The 14,878-nt window shown below is 34.3% G+C and overlaps 1 protein-coding gene across 4 annotated transcripts in view; it reads right to left on the bottom strand.

Annotated features, from left to right (window-relative positions):
- Positions 1–14,878, bottom strand: part of RPAP2 (RNA polymerase II associated protein 2) — an 83,109-nt gene that overhangs the window by 49,384 nt on the left and 18,847 nt on the right. For 2 of the 4 annotated variants that reach the window (XR_008666459.1, XM_055340923.1), the window contains exons 7-9: positions 10,841–10,876; positions 7,892–8,828; positions 2,440–2,522 (exon numbers count right to left, since the gene is read on the bottom strand). Coding sequence is in view for 2 of the 4 variants with exons in the window: in XM_055340923.1 (XP_055196898.1) it covers positions 2,440–2,522; positions 7,892–8,828; positions 10,841–10,876 (1,056 nt within the window). In the remaining 2 variants the exon portion in view is untranslated. The remainder of the gene's footprint in view (positions 1–2,439; positions 2,523–7,891; positions 8,829–10,840; positions 10,877–14,878) is intronic. The other 2 variants (XM_055340924.1, XR_008666460.1) reach the window with 2 other exon arrangements.

The raw sequence follows: 14,878 nt of genomic DNA, 5'->3' as shown, positions 1-14,878 counted from the left end.
AAGATGATTATTGCAAAAATATTTTTAGTAGTGAAAAATGCAAACAAATGTCCACCAATAGGTCATTCATTAAATAAATTATATGCACGTGCAGTGGAATATAATACAACCTTTCAAATGATAATGTGAATGTACACATTTTTAATGTGGAAAGATATTCATGGTATAAGTGTTAAGTGAAAAATGCATATGTAGCGTGGTCTCATTTTTATAAAAACTTATGTATAATGACACTGTATATGATAAAAACTATATTTCAAACTTGTTTCATTCCTTCCAGGTTTATATTATAACAGAGAGAACCAAAGGGAATGAATATACACACAAACCACATATACACATATCAGGGATAAACATCAAAATATTAATAGTCGTTACTGTTCAGTGGGATTACCAGTGATCTTCACTTCTTTCTTTAAACCATTTTGTACTGCCTAAATCTTCTGCAATAATCATGTATTACTTTTTAAAACTTATTATAAAGCTTCAGATATATTTCAAACAGAGAAAATAGCAATATCCCCAAACATATATTTCCACATTCAACTTCCCAATATTTTGTTACACTTATTACTTTTCCTTTCTTCTTTACTTTTTTTGCCAGTACTATTTTAAAGTAAATCCCTGACATTACATCATTTGGCTCCTAAACATTTATCTATTTCTAAATGCAAGGGCATTTTCTTACATAATCACAATAAAATGATCATAGCCAACCAAATTAACAATTTCTTAATATCATCTAATACTCAGCACATATTTCATTTTAATTATCTAAAAAAAATGTCTGTTTACAACTGGTTTGTTCCAATCAGAAACCAAAAAATGTCTTATAATGAGAAAAATTGTTTTCATAAATAACAAAAAAAAACCCAAACCCTTTATGTCAATAATTATTTTATATTTAGTGTTCTTTGTGTTTCTATAAGTTATTCCACCTCTTCTCAAATTTAGTTCTTGAGCTATTATCAATAAATTCAGTCTTCTGGCATGCAACTTCTGGCATCTTCTGTTGCAAACAAAACCCAGAAGGAACAGAATTCCTTTAATGGCATAACTATGTGGTCTTAAATTTAAAACTGGCTCTTTCATTAGCTAAAAAGTGTAGAAAACTATGTTCCAATAAATCCCTATCTATTGATTATATACAAGTATCAATAATCCATCCTAACTTTCAGAACCTATTTAACCACAATTAGGATTGATATCTTCTTGTCCTATGAATCAGACATATGGTGACTTACACTGTTTTCTAACCTAATAATATCAAATGGAAACAAAGTCTGAGGACTATATAAAAGGCAAAATAATAGATTATCTATGAGGAGCCTAACATAATAGGCACTCAATAAATATTAAACAGTTATTTAAAATGTAAAACATTTAGGCTGCTCAAAATATTAAGGCTTTCAGAAGATATGGTTTATCATTAAACTATGACAAAATTAAGACTTCTCCATATGCACAGCCCCCCCCCGCCCCTTTTCTAAGATTTTAAAGTAATCTCTACACTCAGCATGGGGCTTGAGCTCACAACCCTAGTGAGAACATGAGTCCCATGTTCCACCCACTGAGCCAGCCAGGTGTCCCTAACCTACATGCAGATCTTAAACAATGACTGGAAACACCTTTACATTTTTTCTACTAAAGAAAGAAAACAGAGAGTGAAAAGTTCAAGACAGCCCTCACACCTCTAGAAAAAAATTTTCAAACTTCTTTTGAAAGACAAACCAAGATTACAATTTTTAAATGTCATTTATGACTGGGCTAATTACAAGAAAAATAATTTCCACCACGGGAAGTTTAAAACTAAAGTGCAAAGTTGACTTGAACAAAAACTCTTAAGTTGCTGAGTGTGAAATGGTTCTATAAATATGTATGCAGAGTGAGTTAACAGACCATTACAACTTCGTAAAGTTTCATTCACATGTGAAACCAATATGACACATATACCACAAATCAGTATTTAAATGGTCTAGCTTTGATATTTTTTCCCTGACTTCACTGGATTATTAAGTGGAAGTGACATAGTTTGGTTGTCCACTCCCATAATCTCAACCTTCCTCTTTATTATGTGCTTCTGTGTCTTCTATACAAAACTTAATTTCAGTATTTCCTTGGCAGGATATCTTAAAAATCTCAATTTATCAGTAAAGACATCCATGTAAACTTTTCACATATTTTTCAAACTGTTCAAGATTCAGGAATAAAAATTAATAAAGGAACGCCTGGGTGGCTCAGTGGTTGAGTGTCTGTCTTCAGCTCAGGGCGTGATCCTGGACTCCCGGAATCGAGTCCTGCATGGGGAGCCTGTTTCTCCCTCTGTTTATGTCTCTGCCTCTCTTTTTTAAAAAATTAAAATTTAAATTAATATAAATTATGAACCCACAAATACCAAGTTAACTTTAAATATTTTAAAGTGGACAATTATATACTTACACTTTACTCAACTTTTCCAGTACGATGCGTTTTCTAATCTGGTTCTGAGAACTTGAATCTATCAGTGGAAAGGTGGGATCATGCTGAATCACATTTTTAAACAAAACAAAGCAAAATCATAAATTTACATTCTTCTTTGATAAGGACAATAAACATTAAAACACAAAAGCTCACACCTGGGCTATGGTAGACTAAAAAACTAGGCTTGAGAATTATTAGAAGATTTAAATTTGAGCATTGGTTCAGTCATTAGGTTGATGTGAACTTGAGTCATATGCCTGCTTTTGAGAATGTTTCTCATCTATATAAAGGGATAATAATACTTTATTAAACGAGAAAATGTATACAAAAGAACTTTGTAAACTACTAAATGCTATACAAATGTTTTTGAGATTAAAGTTAGCAAATACTACATATATGTTTATATGTGTGTGTATATATATGTATACATATATATGTATACATATATATATGTATGTGTATATATATATATATATATAGAGAGAGAGAGAGAGAGAGAACGGGGAATTCCACTTCTAGAAATGGTAGACAAGATAATTCAAACCATCCCTCCTGCTGAGAACTGAAAAAACACTGGGAAAATACCCACATTTGTTTGAAAACATCAGAGAACTAACAAGGCAGTAAAGAATTAAGTCCAAAGATTCTAAAGAAGGTAATTCCAGAGAGGACAGTGACTAATTCCAGAAGAAGCAATTCAGATACTGAGAACCTGAGCATTGTTTTTCTAATAAGCATTAACAATTGGGGAATACCAAGAAGGAAGGAGTACTGGCAACCCTCCCCTCCAAGCTTGACTTAGAAGAACCACACTATAGAACTAGGAATAAATAGGAAACAGACTGGCTCTTATAGGGATTGAAGTCCAGCTTCAAATCATCTTAATTCCTGATCTGATTAAGCGATTTGGGACTGCTACAAATCATCCGCCCAATACAAACATAAATCTGTTGTAGAGGAAGATAACATCAGCTTGGGCCTCGAGTTATCTGTAATTTATAGTATACAATGTTTGCCATATAATAAAACAATAAGAAAACAAGACAATATGGTCAAAATCTCAAACATCAGCCCACAGAAAACAGGCCTCCGGGGAATCCAGATAATGATGTTATCAACTTTAGTTAAAATAGCTATGCTGAGGGTGCCTGGGTGGCTCAGTTGGTTAAGTGTCTCCTTCAGCTCAGGTCATGACCCCAGGGTCCTGGGATCGAGTCTTGCATTTGGCTCCCTGCTTCTCCCTCCACCCTTCCCCCCTACTCATGATATTTCTAACCGTCTCTCTCAAATGAAATCTTTTAAAAATTAGCTATGTTGATATATTCTAAGAAAAATGAAGAGACCAAAAATTTCTGCAGAGAACTGTTAACTATACAAAAGAATCAAATGAAAATTCTCAAACTGACAAATATAGTATTCAAAAGCAAGAACTCAATGGCTATATTTAATAATATAAATGACTGAAGAGAGAATACTGATTTTGAAAATACTCAGAACAAAGCACAGTCACAATCAACACCCACATACACATATGATATAAAGGACAAAGGAATATGAGACACAGAAGATAGAAAAAGACTAACATGTCTGCAATTGGAATACCAGACAGAGGAAAGGAAGAATGAGACAGCAGTATTTATAACAATAATAATTGAGAATATTCCAAAACTGAGAAAAGAAACCAAGTCAAGATTCAAGTATTATAACAGTCAAAATAATAAATACAATTATAATCACACCTAAGCATTCTAAAACTAATGGTAAACAAAGACAAAAATGGTCTTTAAAGTAGCTAATGGAAGAAAAACAGTATTTTCAGCTATGAGACAAATAAATGGAAGCCAAAAGACAGAAATATTTTCAATGACCTGAAAAAAACTGCTAACCTAGAATTAAATACCCAGTTATGCTTTGTGTTGGCAAATTGAACTCCAATAAAAAAAAAAATAATAAAAAAAGAAATACCCAGAAAAATCTTTCAAAAGTGAAAGTAAAATAAAGAATTTTCTGATGAACACTGAAAAATTCATAGTAAACTCCACTAATCAAAATAAAGGATATTCTTAGGCCCAAGGCAAATGATCCCAGATGAAAGAATAGAGATGCAGGAAGGAATGAACCACAATGGAAGGGTAATTAAGTGGATAACTCCAAGTGAATATTGGTTATAAATCATCTTACAGGATTTAAAATATAGAGAGAATAAAAATAGACAAGAGCACATAAGCACAGAGAGGGTAAGTGGAATTAAAGTTCTAAGGTACTAACTGTCCAGGAAGCAAAAAAATTAACTTATTTTGGACTTTTATAATGATTCAGTTAATTCAGGTTTTAATCTTTAAAGATTATACTTACTGATTAGCAAAATGAAGTATAAAAAAAAGCTAACAGAGGGTAAACAATGAAATAATATTAATTCAAAGAAAGGAAAAGAAAGAGGAACACAGAACAGATGGGACAAGCAGAAAGCAATGAGTGAGATGGTAGATTTAAATCCAAATACATAAAAATTGACACTGAATGTAAACAGACTACATTCTCCACATAAAAACAATTATCAGCTTAAGTAAAAAAAAAAAAGACAGTCCTGAAAATACTAATAAAAGAATGCTAATGCCAGCAAAGCAGATTCTAAGAAAAAAAATCATAAATATAAAGAAAGGTCACTCCATAATACTGAGGTTTATTATTTTTTTTTAATTTTTTTAAATTTTTATTTATTTATGATAGTCACAGAGAGAGAGAGAGAGAGGCAGAGACACAGGCAGAGGGAGAAGCAGGCTCCATGCACCGGGAGCCCGATGTGGGATTCGATCCCGGGTCTCCAGGATCGTGCCCTGGGCCAAAGGCAGGCGCCAAACCGCTGCACCACCCAGGGATCCCAATACTGAGGTTTAGTTTACTAGGAAGACATAATCTTTTTTTAATACCATATAACATGGTCTCAAAATATTAAAGGTAAAATTCACTAAACTGAAAGTAGAAATAATTAATCTATAATTATAGTGACAGATTTTTGATCTACCTGTCCCACCTCTTTCAGTAACTAATGGAGTGAGCAACACTCCTTCCCCCCAATCAATAGTGCTTCTCAAACTTTCCTTTGGGGAAATATATACATTTCCCCAAAGGAAAACAATGAAATCTGACCCATACTCCTCATCATAAAATCAATTCCAGGGAACTGCAGATCTAAATATGAAAGGAAAAACAATCTAGAAGATGAAATAAACTGGGCTAAACAAAGATTTCTAAAGAAGTCACTAAAGGGAATAACTAATAAACTGGACCCAAGGTATCATTAATGCAAGTGAAAAGGCAAATCTCAAAAAGAAGATAAGATCTGCAAAACACACAACTAAAAATGGGTTTCAATACTGAATAAAAAATTCCTACAAAATCAGTAAGAAAAAAATTACCTAGATATTCCAACAGATAAATGGGAGAAGGACCTGAAAAGACACTTAATAAAAGTGACATGCCAAATGGTCCAAAAGCAAATGAAACAGTGCTCAACTCATTAATTATCTGAGAAATGTATTATAACCAAAAAGCAATACCATTGAAATGGTGAAAATTAACAAGGTCAAGTATCAGTAAAGGATGTGGAGTACTGGAAACCTCATAGAGTGGTAGTGGTACATAAAATGGCAAAACCACTTTGGAAAACTGGCATCATCCAGTAAAGTTGCATATACACACACATCATGACTCCAAAATTCCAGTCCTAGATACACACTCAAGAGAAATGCACATACCTTAGAAGGGAGACATAGACAAGGAAGTTCATAACACTACAGCCCTAAACTGGAAAAGCCTAAATAAATACTCATTAATATGAATAAATTGTGGCATATTTCTATGAAATACTATGCAACAATGAAAGAATGAACTTCAGCCACATGAACAACCCAAATGACTCATGAACATAAAGTTACGTGAAATAAACAGGAAGCCAAAGAATATCTATTATGTAAATTTACTATAGTTCAAAATTGGCAAAACTAATCCATGTTGTTATAATGGTTATTCATTTTGGAAAGAGGTAATAATTAGGAATGACATAGTGGGGCTTTCGTTGTACTCAGATTTCTTGGCCTGGGTAATGATTACAAGGCTGTGTTCCTTTTTGATAATTCAGTGAGTTGTACACTTACTATCTGCATTATACTTCAATGAAAACATTTAAAAATGTTATGCAAAAGAGGAATAGTCAATTTTCTTTTTTTTTAAAGATTTATTTATCTATTCATTCAGAGAGAGTGAAGAGAGAGGCAGAGACACAGGCAGAGGGAGAAGCAGGCTCCATGCAGGAAGCCCGATGCAGGACTCGATCCCGGTCTCCAGGATCACACCCCGGGCTGCAGGCGGCGCTAAACCGCTGTGCCACCAGGGCTGCCCTCAATTTTCTTTCTTATATAATTTTTCCTGTTTAAAGCTTACAGCACAAAAATGATACAACAAATGATAATGTAGTTTTATGCAGCTGAGTGACTAGAGAGCAAGTTTTCTCCAAGCTTACTATACAACTTATGAATACCGTCTAATAATACAATTGAAGTGATTTTTATAATCCCATTTACAGACTCAGACTCAAGAGACCAACTTTTCATACAGCTAGTAAATGAGAACAGATATTACAATCTAGGTCTGATGTGCTCTTTTGTGTCCATTATTTCCCAATATGTCTCCTTTACTATATTTTCATTTGTATTATTCTGAATGGGCATGTTTGCCAAATATCCAGATAAATACTTTACCATTCAACTAGTAAGTCTACTCCACTACATATAGTCTCACTAGAAAATACAAAGATACATACCCTTGCAGAAATTTGAAAGAATACAAAGAATATTTGTTGGTAGGGAAGAAAAAAAAACAACCCCTTCAGAGAGTCTACATATTATATAAAGAACTAGGTTTTAAAGAAAACTTTGTCCCACAATTCTAGGCTATTTCTACATTAGAGAAAAATACTACACATTTGTGGAATTTTCTGGGGGCAAATTTCAACTTATTTGGAAAATAGTATTTCCAATATTGGAGATGGCTTGCTTGCTTGCTTGCTTATTATTTATTTATTCATTTATCTATTTATTTATTTATCTATTTATTTAATTTCTTTTATTTATTCATGACAGACACACACAGAGAGGCAGAGACACAGGCAGAGAGAGAAGCAGGCTCCATGCAGGGAACCTGACGTGGGACTCGATCCCAGATCTCCAGGATCACATTCTGGGCTGAAGGTGGCATTAAACTGCTGGGCCACCAGGGCTGCCTGGAGATAGCATTTTAAACCAAAAAACTGAACTAAACCAATCTTCTGAAAATTTAACAGTTATCTCTTCAATATTATTCCCCTTTCAAGATTTGCTATGATGAGTGTCCCATATGCTAGCAGCACAGAAAACTTATCTTTAAGACATACCTCTTCTGAGTCTTGTGATTTGATGGTTTCTTCACTCAAAACATATCGTCCTCTATAAAACTCCCTTATCCTCAGATTTAATGTTTCAGTTTCTTTTTTCAAGTTCTCATAACTTGGTAGTGGTTTAATGGCTGTATCTGAGGCCCTAAAAGGTAAAGACTCATCCAAGCTGTTCTGAGATTCCTGAAAGGCAGAGAAATGCCTATCTAGGTCAGAGTGTATGTCATCTTCATCAAGTTCTTCTTCTTTAACCAGAGGGGCTGAAGAAAGTTTCAGACACAAAGCAGCATAATTCTGGCCATACAAAAACCTCAAAGTTTCTTCTGTCTTCCACTCAATCAAAGTCTCCTTCAGGACTTTAAGTAAGTTTGCCTTTGCAACTTCAGGACACATCTGCACTGAACTAGAGCCTGGCCTAGAATCTTGCTTTGATTTGGCAAATTTTCTCTTAAAATGCTCAGCACTTTTCTTACTTATGCCTACTAGAGTTATTTTTGAACTACTGTATTTATTTTCAGAATTTTCTGTAGCTTCTAATTTTTCTTGCAAAGGACTATTTGAAGAAATCTGAGTACTTACTTTCTGTAAAGGAAGTTCACAAGCAGCAGCCTTCCCATGACTATCTAATCTGCACTTGCCTAGCTGCTCAGTGACATCTATTACCGTCTCTTCTTTGTCTTCATGTTTGGAGTTAGCTTTCTGACCAGCTTTCTTTTTCATTATGCTTTTTTTGTGCAGCTGTGGACTTATACCCGTTGCAGTTGGTCTGTTTCCTGGTAGAATGGAGGAAACAAAGTCTTGTTCATTATCACTGCTATTATCACTATGAGAGCTGGAAGAACCAGATTCATAATGCTTCTCAAAATGGCCAGGATTGTCAATATCTGATGTTTTAATGGCCTTAGTGCATAGCTGTACTTCCTTTCCAGAATGGCCACTGTAGAAAAAAAGAAACAAAATAACTATAATGGAAAAGCAAATGTCCCATGGCATTTATATATTGTAACTCTCAAGGTAAAAATTTGTACTCCCTAGGCAAAGCCTTACAGGCATGTATACACACACACACACACACACACACACACACACATCCACACATTTCCAAAGACTGCTATAAATCTATGATTTCTCTACATCTTATTTGATCTAATTGTACCATCTTCGTATTTTTCCCCATTACTTAAAAAGTGTGGGACGCGTGGGCGGCTCAGTGGTTGAGCATCTGCCTTTGGCCCAGAGCGTGACCCTGGAGTTCTGGGATCGAGTCCCACATTGGGCTCCCTGCATGGAGCCTGCTTCTCCCTCTGCCTGTCTCTGTCTCTGTCTCTCTCTTTCTGTGGCTCTCACGAAAAAATAAATAAAATCTTTAATAATAAAAGAAAAGTGTTAAGAGTATAGCAAAAAGGAAAAAAAGGCTTGGTAATTTCATTCTAGTAATTTTGATTTCTGCCTGTTGTATTTGTGACTATTTTATGTATCCTTTTTTGCTTAAACAAAAAAAAGGTTTTCTTTTGAAAACTTCACTCTTGCTTTGTCAAAAAATAAACAAAACATATCATAGAAACTCTGTTTAGGTTTCAGAAGATAACATGATAAAAATTGGAAAAAGAATTTTCCAATACAGACTATTCCATAGATTAGAATAAAAAACACAATAAAGTCCCAGCAGAAAATAGAGTTGACAATTTAACATTTATTTATGAAAGATATATTTGAAAACCCAGAGTTAAAACAGAATGCTAACAATAAAAAAACAGTATCCCTTTGACTATGTTCCTTCAATTTTCAATTAGGCTTAAAATAGATTAAGAATTGTGAAAAAGTGAAGGAAAAAAGTAGCTCTGTCTATAGAAACTTGAGATATTCAATGGTAGGTGAGCAGGTACTTTCAAGCAAATGCACATATCAAAACTTTAAAAGATTAGGACAAGGATTCTGGGTCAAATTGGGGCAAAGGATGGTGAGAGGGCATACTGAAACTTTCTACTTTTCAGGGAATTTTTCTGTAAACCTAAAATTGTTCACTAAAAGGGCTATTTATTTTTAAATGACTAAATAATAAAATGAAATAAAATAATGCATGCTAGGTAAAAGTATAAAAAAAGAAAAAGAAAAACAGTTGAAAGTAAGGTTGTGGATGGGAATAAAGAAAAGATGACAAGTTTGTTCAGTGTTAGATTTCATTTTTTTAGTTAGGATCTAGCCTATATAGCCATGGGACTGTCTCCTATATTTGAAGCAGTATAATTTCAACAAATTAGAACAATCTGACCTTCATGTTTCATAACTTTATCTTGGAATTTTAAGGTAATTATATTTTTCTATATTACTTTAAAGCTATAAATTAAAAAGACATATCAATAAATATCTTTCACATGTGCTTAATTCCATGTGCTAGGTAGTAACTAAGAACCAGGAAAATTTGTCCTGATAAAAAATAAAAGAATGTGCTTTGAGAGATGGTTATGGTTGGGCAAACAACACCACAAGGACAGTTTAGAAAATATCACACACACAAAAAAAAGAAAATATCACAACTTGAAATTTCTATTAATGCTTTAGACACTCTTTCAAATAATAAATGATATATTAAGTTTTGAGATCCTCTAAAACCTATAAAAACCTTTCGACAAATATAATTGGCACAATATAGTTGACAAAGAAGCACAGTGTCTCAGATGGAAGCTGTGTTTGTGTCATATTTCAACAGGTTCAATTACCAATCCTTGGTAGGAACAGCTGTACAATAAATCATACAGATCAAACACATCATCTTACTATCACAAAAGAAAAAGCTGTACAAGGCAAATATTTCTTTGTGTGGGCTAAAATGGGCACTTACATAATGCATCAACACAGGAAGTCCAAGAGCTCATATCACCTGGTTTACTCTTAATGTTTCTATTAACATGAATATATAGAAGGTAAGTAATACTGATTCAACCATACCTTTGTCCTTCCTGTAGTAACTGAAAATCAGGATGCCTGTGACAAAACACAGCAATAGAAAACTGAAGGTAAATGCTATGTGAAACTTTTTTTTTATGTGAAACATTTTCAAGTGTTTGTTATAACTATATTGTATAGAAAATATAAAAGGAAATAGTTTAAAGTTTTTTTTTTTAAGAAAAAAATCAAAGGACAAAGTATTATGAACCTCATCTGTAAGAAATCTGGATTAATCTCTCTTATCCAAAATGTATTCATACTTCAGGAGTAAGTTCAATTTCCATGAGCCCAATAAAGTTTTCCTGACTAACCTAAGTAAATCACTTCATTCAGTATCAGTAAATTCCAGAGTCAGTATTATCCACTCAATTAATATATATTAATGAGGTACTGCTCTATGACTTAATACTAGAATTATTATCTAAATGTCTTACTTTTCATATATTTAAGTGTGGTCTCTTAATGAACTACAAGCTCCTTGAGGGCAGAGGTTATCTATTATAATGCTCTTCTATTTCACTTTTATAGTCAATAAAAATTTTTGCTCTAATTTCTGAGAAAGCAGTTGTATTGTAGTATGGATACGGACTACGTAGATAAGATGATTTAATTTAATTCTAGGAACACTTCTGTTGTACAATAGCAGAAGTCACATTTGGCTGGGCATCATAGATATTTAAAAGGGGGAGGAAAAAGCTCTTAGAAAGCCAATATAAAAAGGAACAAATATAATAGCAAGTGAATCCAAGAGGACAGGAAAACTCTATAAAATACTTCTGAAGTGACTCAGAAAAAGTACCTTCTAAAGATTACAAAAACATATTAAACAAAAGTAAAAATATACAAAGAAAAACAAAAAAAAAAAAAAGGAGTGATATTCCATGTTCATCAACAGGAAGACTCCATATTGTCAAGATGTCAGTTCTTCTCAATTTGATCTACAGATTCAATGCAATCCCAATCAAAATCCTGGCAAGTTATTTTGGAGATATCAATACACTGAGTCTAGAGTTTTGGGGGAGGGCACCTAGGTGGCTCAGTCAGTTAAGTGTCTACCTTCTGCTAAGGTCATGATCCCAGGGTCCTGCTCAGCAAGGAGTCTGCTTTCCCTTTTCCCTTTGCCTGTTCTCCCTGCTCATGCTCTTTCTCTCTCTCAAATAAATAAATAAATATCTTTAAAAAAAAATAAAGTTTCTGGGGAGGCAAAGGACTCCAAATAGCTAACATGATATTGAAGGAACAAAGTTGGAGGACTGACATTACCTAATTTCAAGACTTACTATAAAGCTACAGTAATGAGATAGTGTGGCAGTGGCCAGAGACAAATAGGTCATTGGAACATAACAGAGAACCCAGAAATAGGCCCACATGAATATAGTCAATTGATCTTTGACAAAGAAGCAAAAGCAATACAAGGAGAAAACCATCTTTTCAACAAATGGTATTGAACATCTGGGTATTCTCATACAAAAAAGTGAATCAAGACAAAGACTGACACCCTTCACAAAAACTAACTCAAAATGGATCATAGACCAAATACAAAACACAGAACTATAAAACTTCTACAAGATAACATAGGAGAAAACTTAAATGACCTTTTGCATAGGACACCAAAAACACAATCCATGAAAGAAAAAATTGATAAGCCAGGTTTCATTAACTTAATAATTTCTGCTTTGTGAACGATATTGTCAAGAGAAAAAGAAAAACCACAAATTAGGAGAAAATATTTGTAAAAGACTATTATCCAAAATATTAAATAACTGTTAAAATTCAGTAAGAAAGCCACTCAATAAAAATGAATCAAAAACCATAACAGACACCTCATCAAAGAAGATATAAAGATGGCAAATAAACATATAAAAAGATGCTCTAAATCATCTGCCATTGGCAAAATGCAAATTAAAACAACAATCAGATACCATTATATACTTATTAGAATAGCTAAAATCCAGAACACTGACAACACCACATGGTGGTGAGCATTTGGAGTAAGAGAACTCTAATTCATTGCTGATGGGAAGGCAAAATGGTACAATCACTTTGAAATACAGTTTGGTGATTTCTTTAAAAACTAAATATACTCTTAGTATACAATCCAGAACTTACTCCTCAGTATTCACCCAAAGGAGCCGAAAACTTACATCTACACAAAATCCTGCTCATGGATGTTTATTGCAGCTCTATTACTATCTGCCAAAACTTAGAAGCAGCCAAGATGTCCTTCGGTAGGTGAATGGTTAAATAAATTCAGTAAATTCAGAGACTAGAATACTATTAAGAGCCAATAAGAGGGGATCCCTGGATGGCTCAGTGGTTTAGCACCTGCCTTCAGCTCAGGGCGTGATCCTGGAGACCCAGGATCAGTCCCACATCAGGCTCCCTGCGTGGAGCCTGCTTCTCCCTCTGCCTGCTCTGCCTCTCTCTCTCTAGGTCTCTTATGAATAAATAAAATCTTAAAAAAAAAAAAGAATAAGAAATGAGCCACCATCAAGCTAGGAAAAGACATGGAAGAAACTTAAATGCATATTACTAAGTGAAATATGCCACCCTGAAAAGGCCAAATACTGTATAATTCCAACTATAAGATATTCTGGGAAAGATAAACTATGGAGATAGTAAAAAGATCAGGGGTTATAGAGGGTGGGAGATGAATAAGTGGAGCACATAGGATTTTTAGTACTAAAACTACTCTGTATGATACTGTAATGGTGGATACAAATCATTATATATTTGTCCAAAGCCACAGGATATATATAAAGCTTAGAGCAAACCCTAATGTAAACTATGGGTTTTGGGTGATAATGATGTGTTAATATAGGCCCATTAGTGGAAACAAATGTACAATGTGGTGGAGGGTGCTGATAACGGGAGAAACTATAAATGGATGGGGTTAAGGGGTATGTGGGAAATCTCTGTACCTTCCTTTCCATTTTGCTATGAAGCTATAATTGCTCTAAAAAATAAAGTCTATTAAGAGAAAAAAGAAGTAAACATAAGAAACTAGGTGTACATGAAAGAGAAGCTAAGGCACTGAGTATTTTTTTAAAGATTTATTTATTTATTTATGATAGAGAGAGAAGAGAGGGGGCGGGGGCAGAGACACAGGAGGAGGGAGAAGCAGGCTCCATTTCGGGAGCCCGATGCAGGACTCGATCCCGGGACTCCAGGATCGCGCCCTGGGCCAAAGGCAGGCGCTAAACCACTGAGCCACCCAGGGATCCCCGGCACTGAGTATTAAACCCATTTAAAGGATGAAATAGGGTTGCAATGAAGGCACTGCAAAAAACTCTCAATTAAAAAAAGTGAAGCTAAATGGATAGATGGAACCAGAGGTTATTTGAATTATGAAACTGAAAGGCCGTCAATCAAAAAATATCAAAGTTGTAAGTATTTTTCTATATAAACATCACAACATCAATTATATAATATTACTAGATAATCTATTCGTCTTTCGTTCAGTCTTAAGCATAAGAGGCACTGCAGGGAATGGGTTCTATCAATCCTCTCAAGTAAGGGAGGCACTACTAACTGATCAAGGCATTCTTTCCCATTAAATTTCTTCTCAGTACACACATCAGGAGGCATATGGGATGAAACCAGTATTTGTCATCCCTGTTTGAGAGATTCCCCTTGTAGTTCAGGAATTCCCCAAGACCAATAATAAAAAATTTAGAAGGAAAGGCAAAATAAGGCAATGGGCAGTGAGCTTCCTGAGAGTAAAAATGTAATCTATTTTTGTTTCTTCCTTAGTCCCTCAGCCAGTTGAGGCATATCCTTTCCCAATCACCCAAATTACCCTGTTTACCCTACTTCTTCCCACTCACTAAAACTCTAGTCATGGAAGCTATCTCGGTTTGGTGTTCCTCAAGGCCAAGGACACTACTTGGATGGTGACTAGCCAGTCTTGACTGCTCCAGGGGATATTTATAACTCCCATTAAGAGCTTTTTTGGCCTAAATAATATGCTAACTTTCACAACAGAGAGTTTTATTGCCTGCTGACTACATCCTCCCACTTTGACTTGTAGTTCTCTCA

The sequence above is a fragment of the Nyctereutes procyonoides genome, unplaced genomic scaffold, assembly GCF_905146905.1.
Source record: "Nyctereutes procyonoides isolate TBG_1078 unplaced genomic scaffold, NYPRO_anot_genome, whole genome shotgun sequence".
In the NCBI taxonomy this organism is placed as follows: domain Eukaryota; kingdom Metazoa; phylum Chordata; class Mammalia; order Carnivora; family Canidae; genus Nyctereutes; species Nyctereutes procyonoides.
Note: the sequence above shows the minus strand (reverse complement) of the source record. Positions and strands in the feature narration are given on the sequence as shown.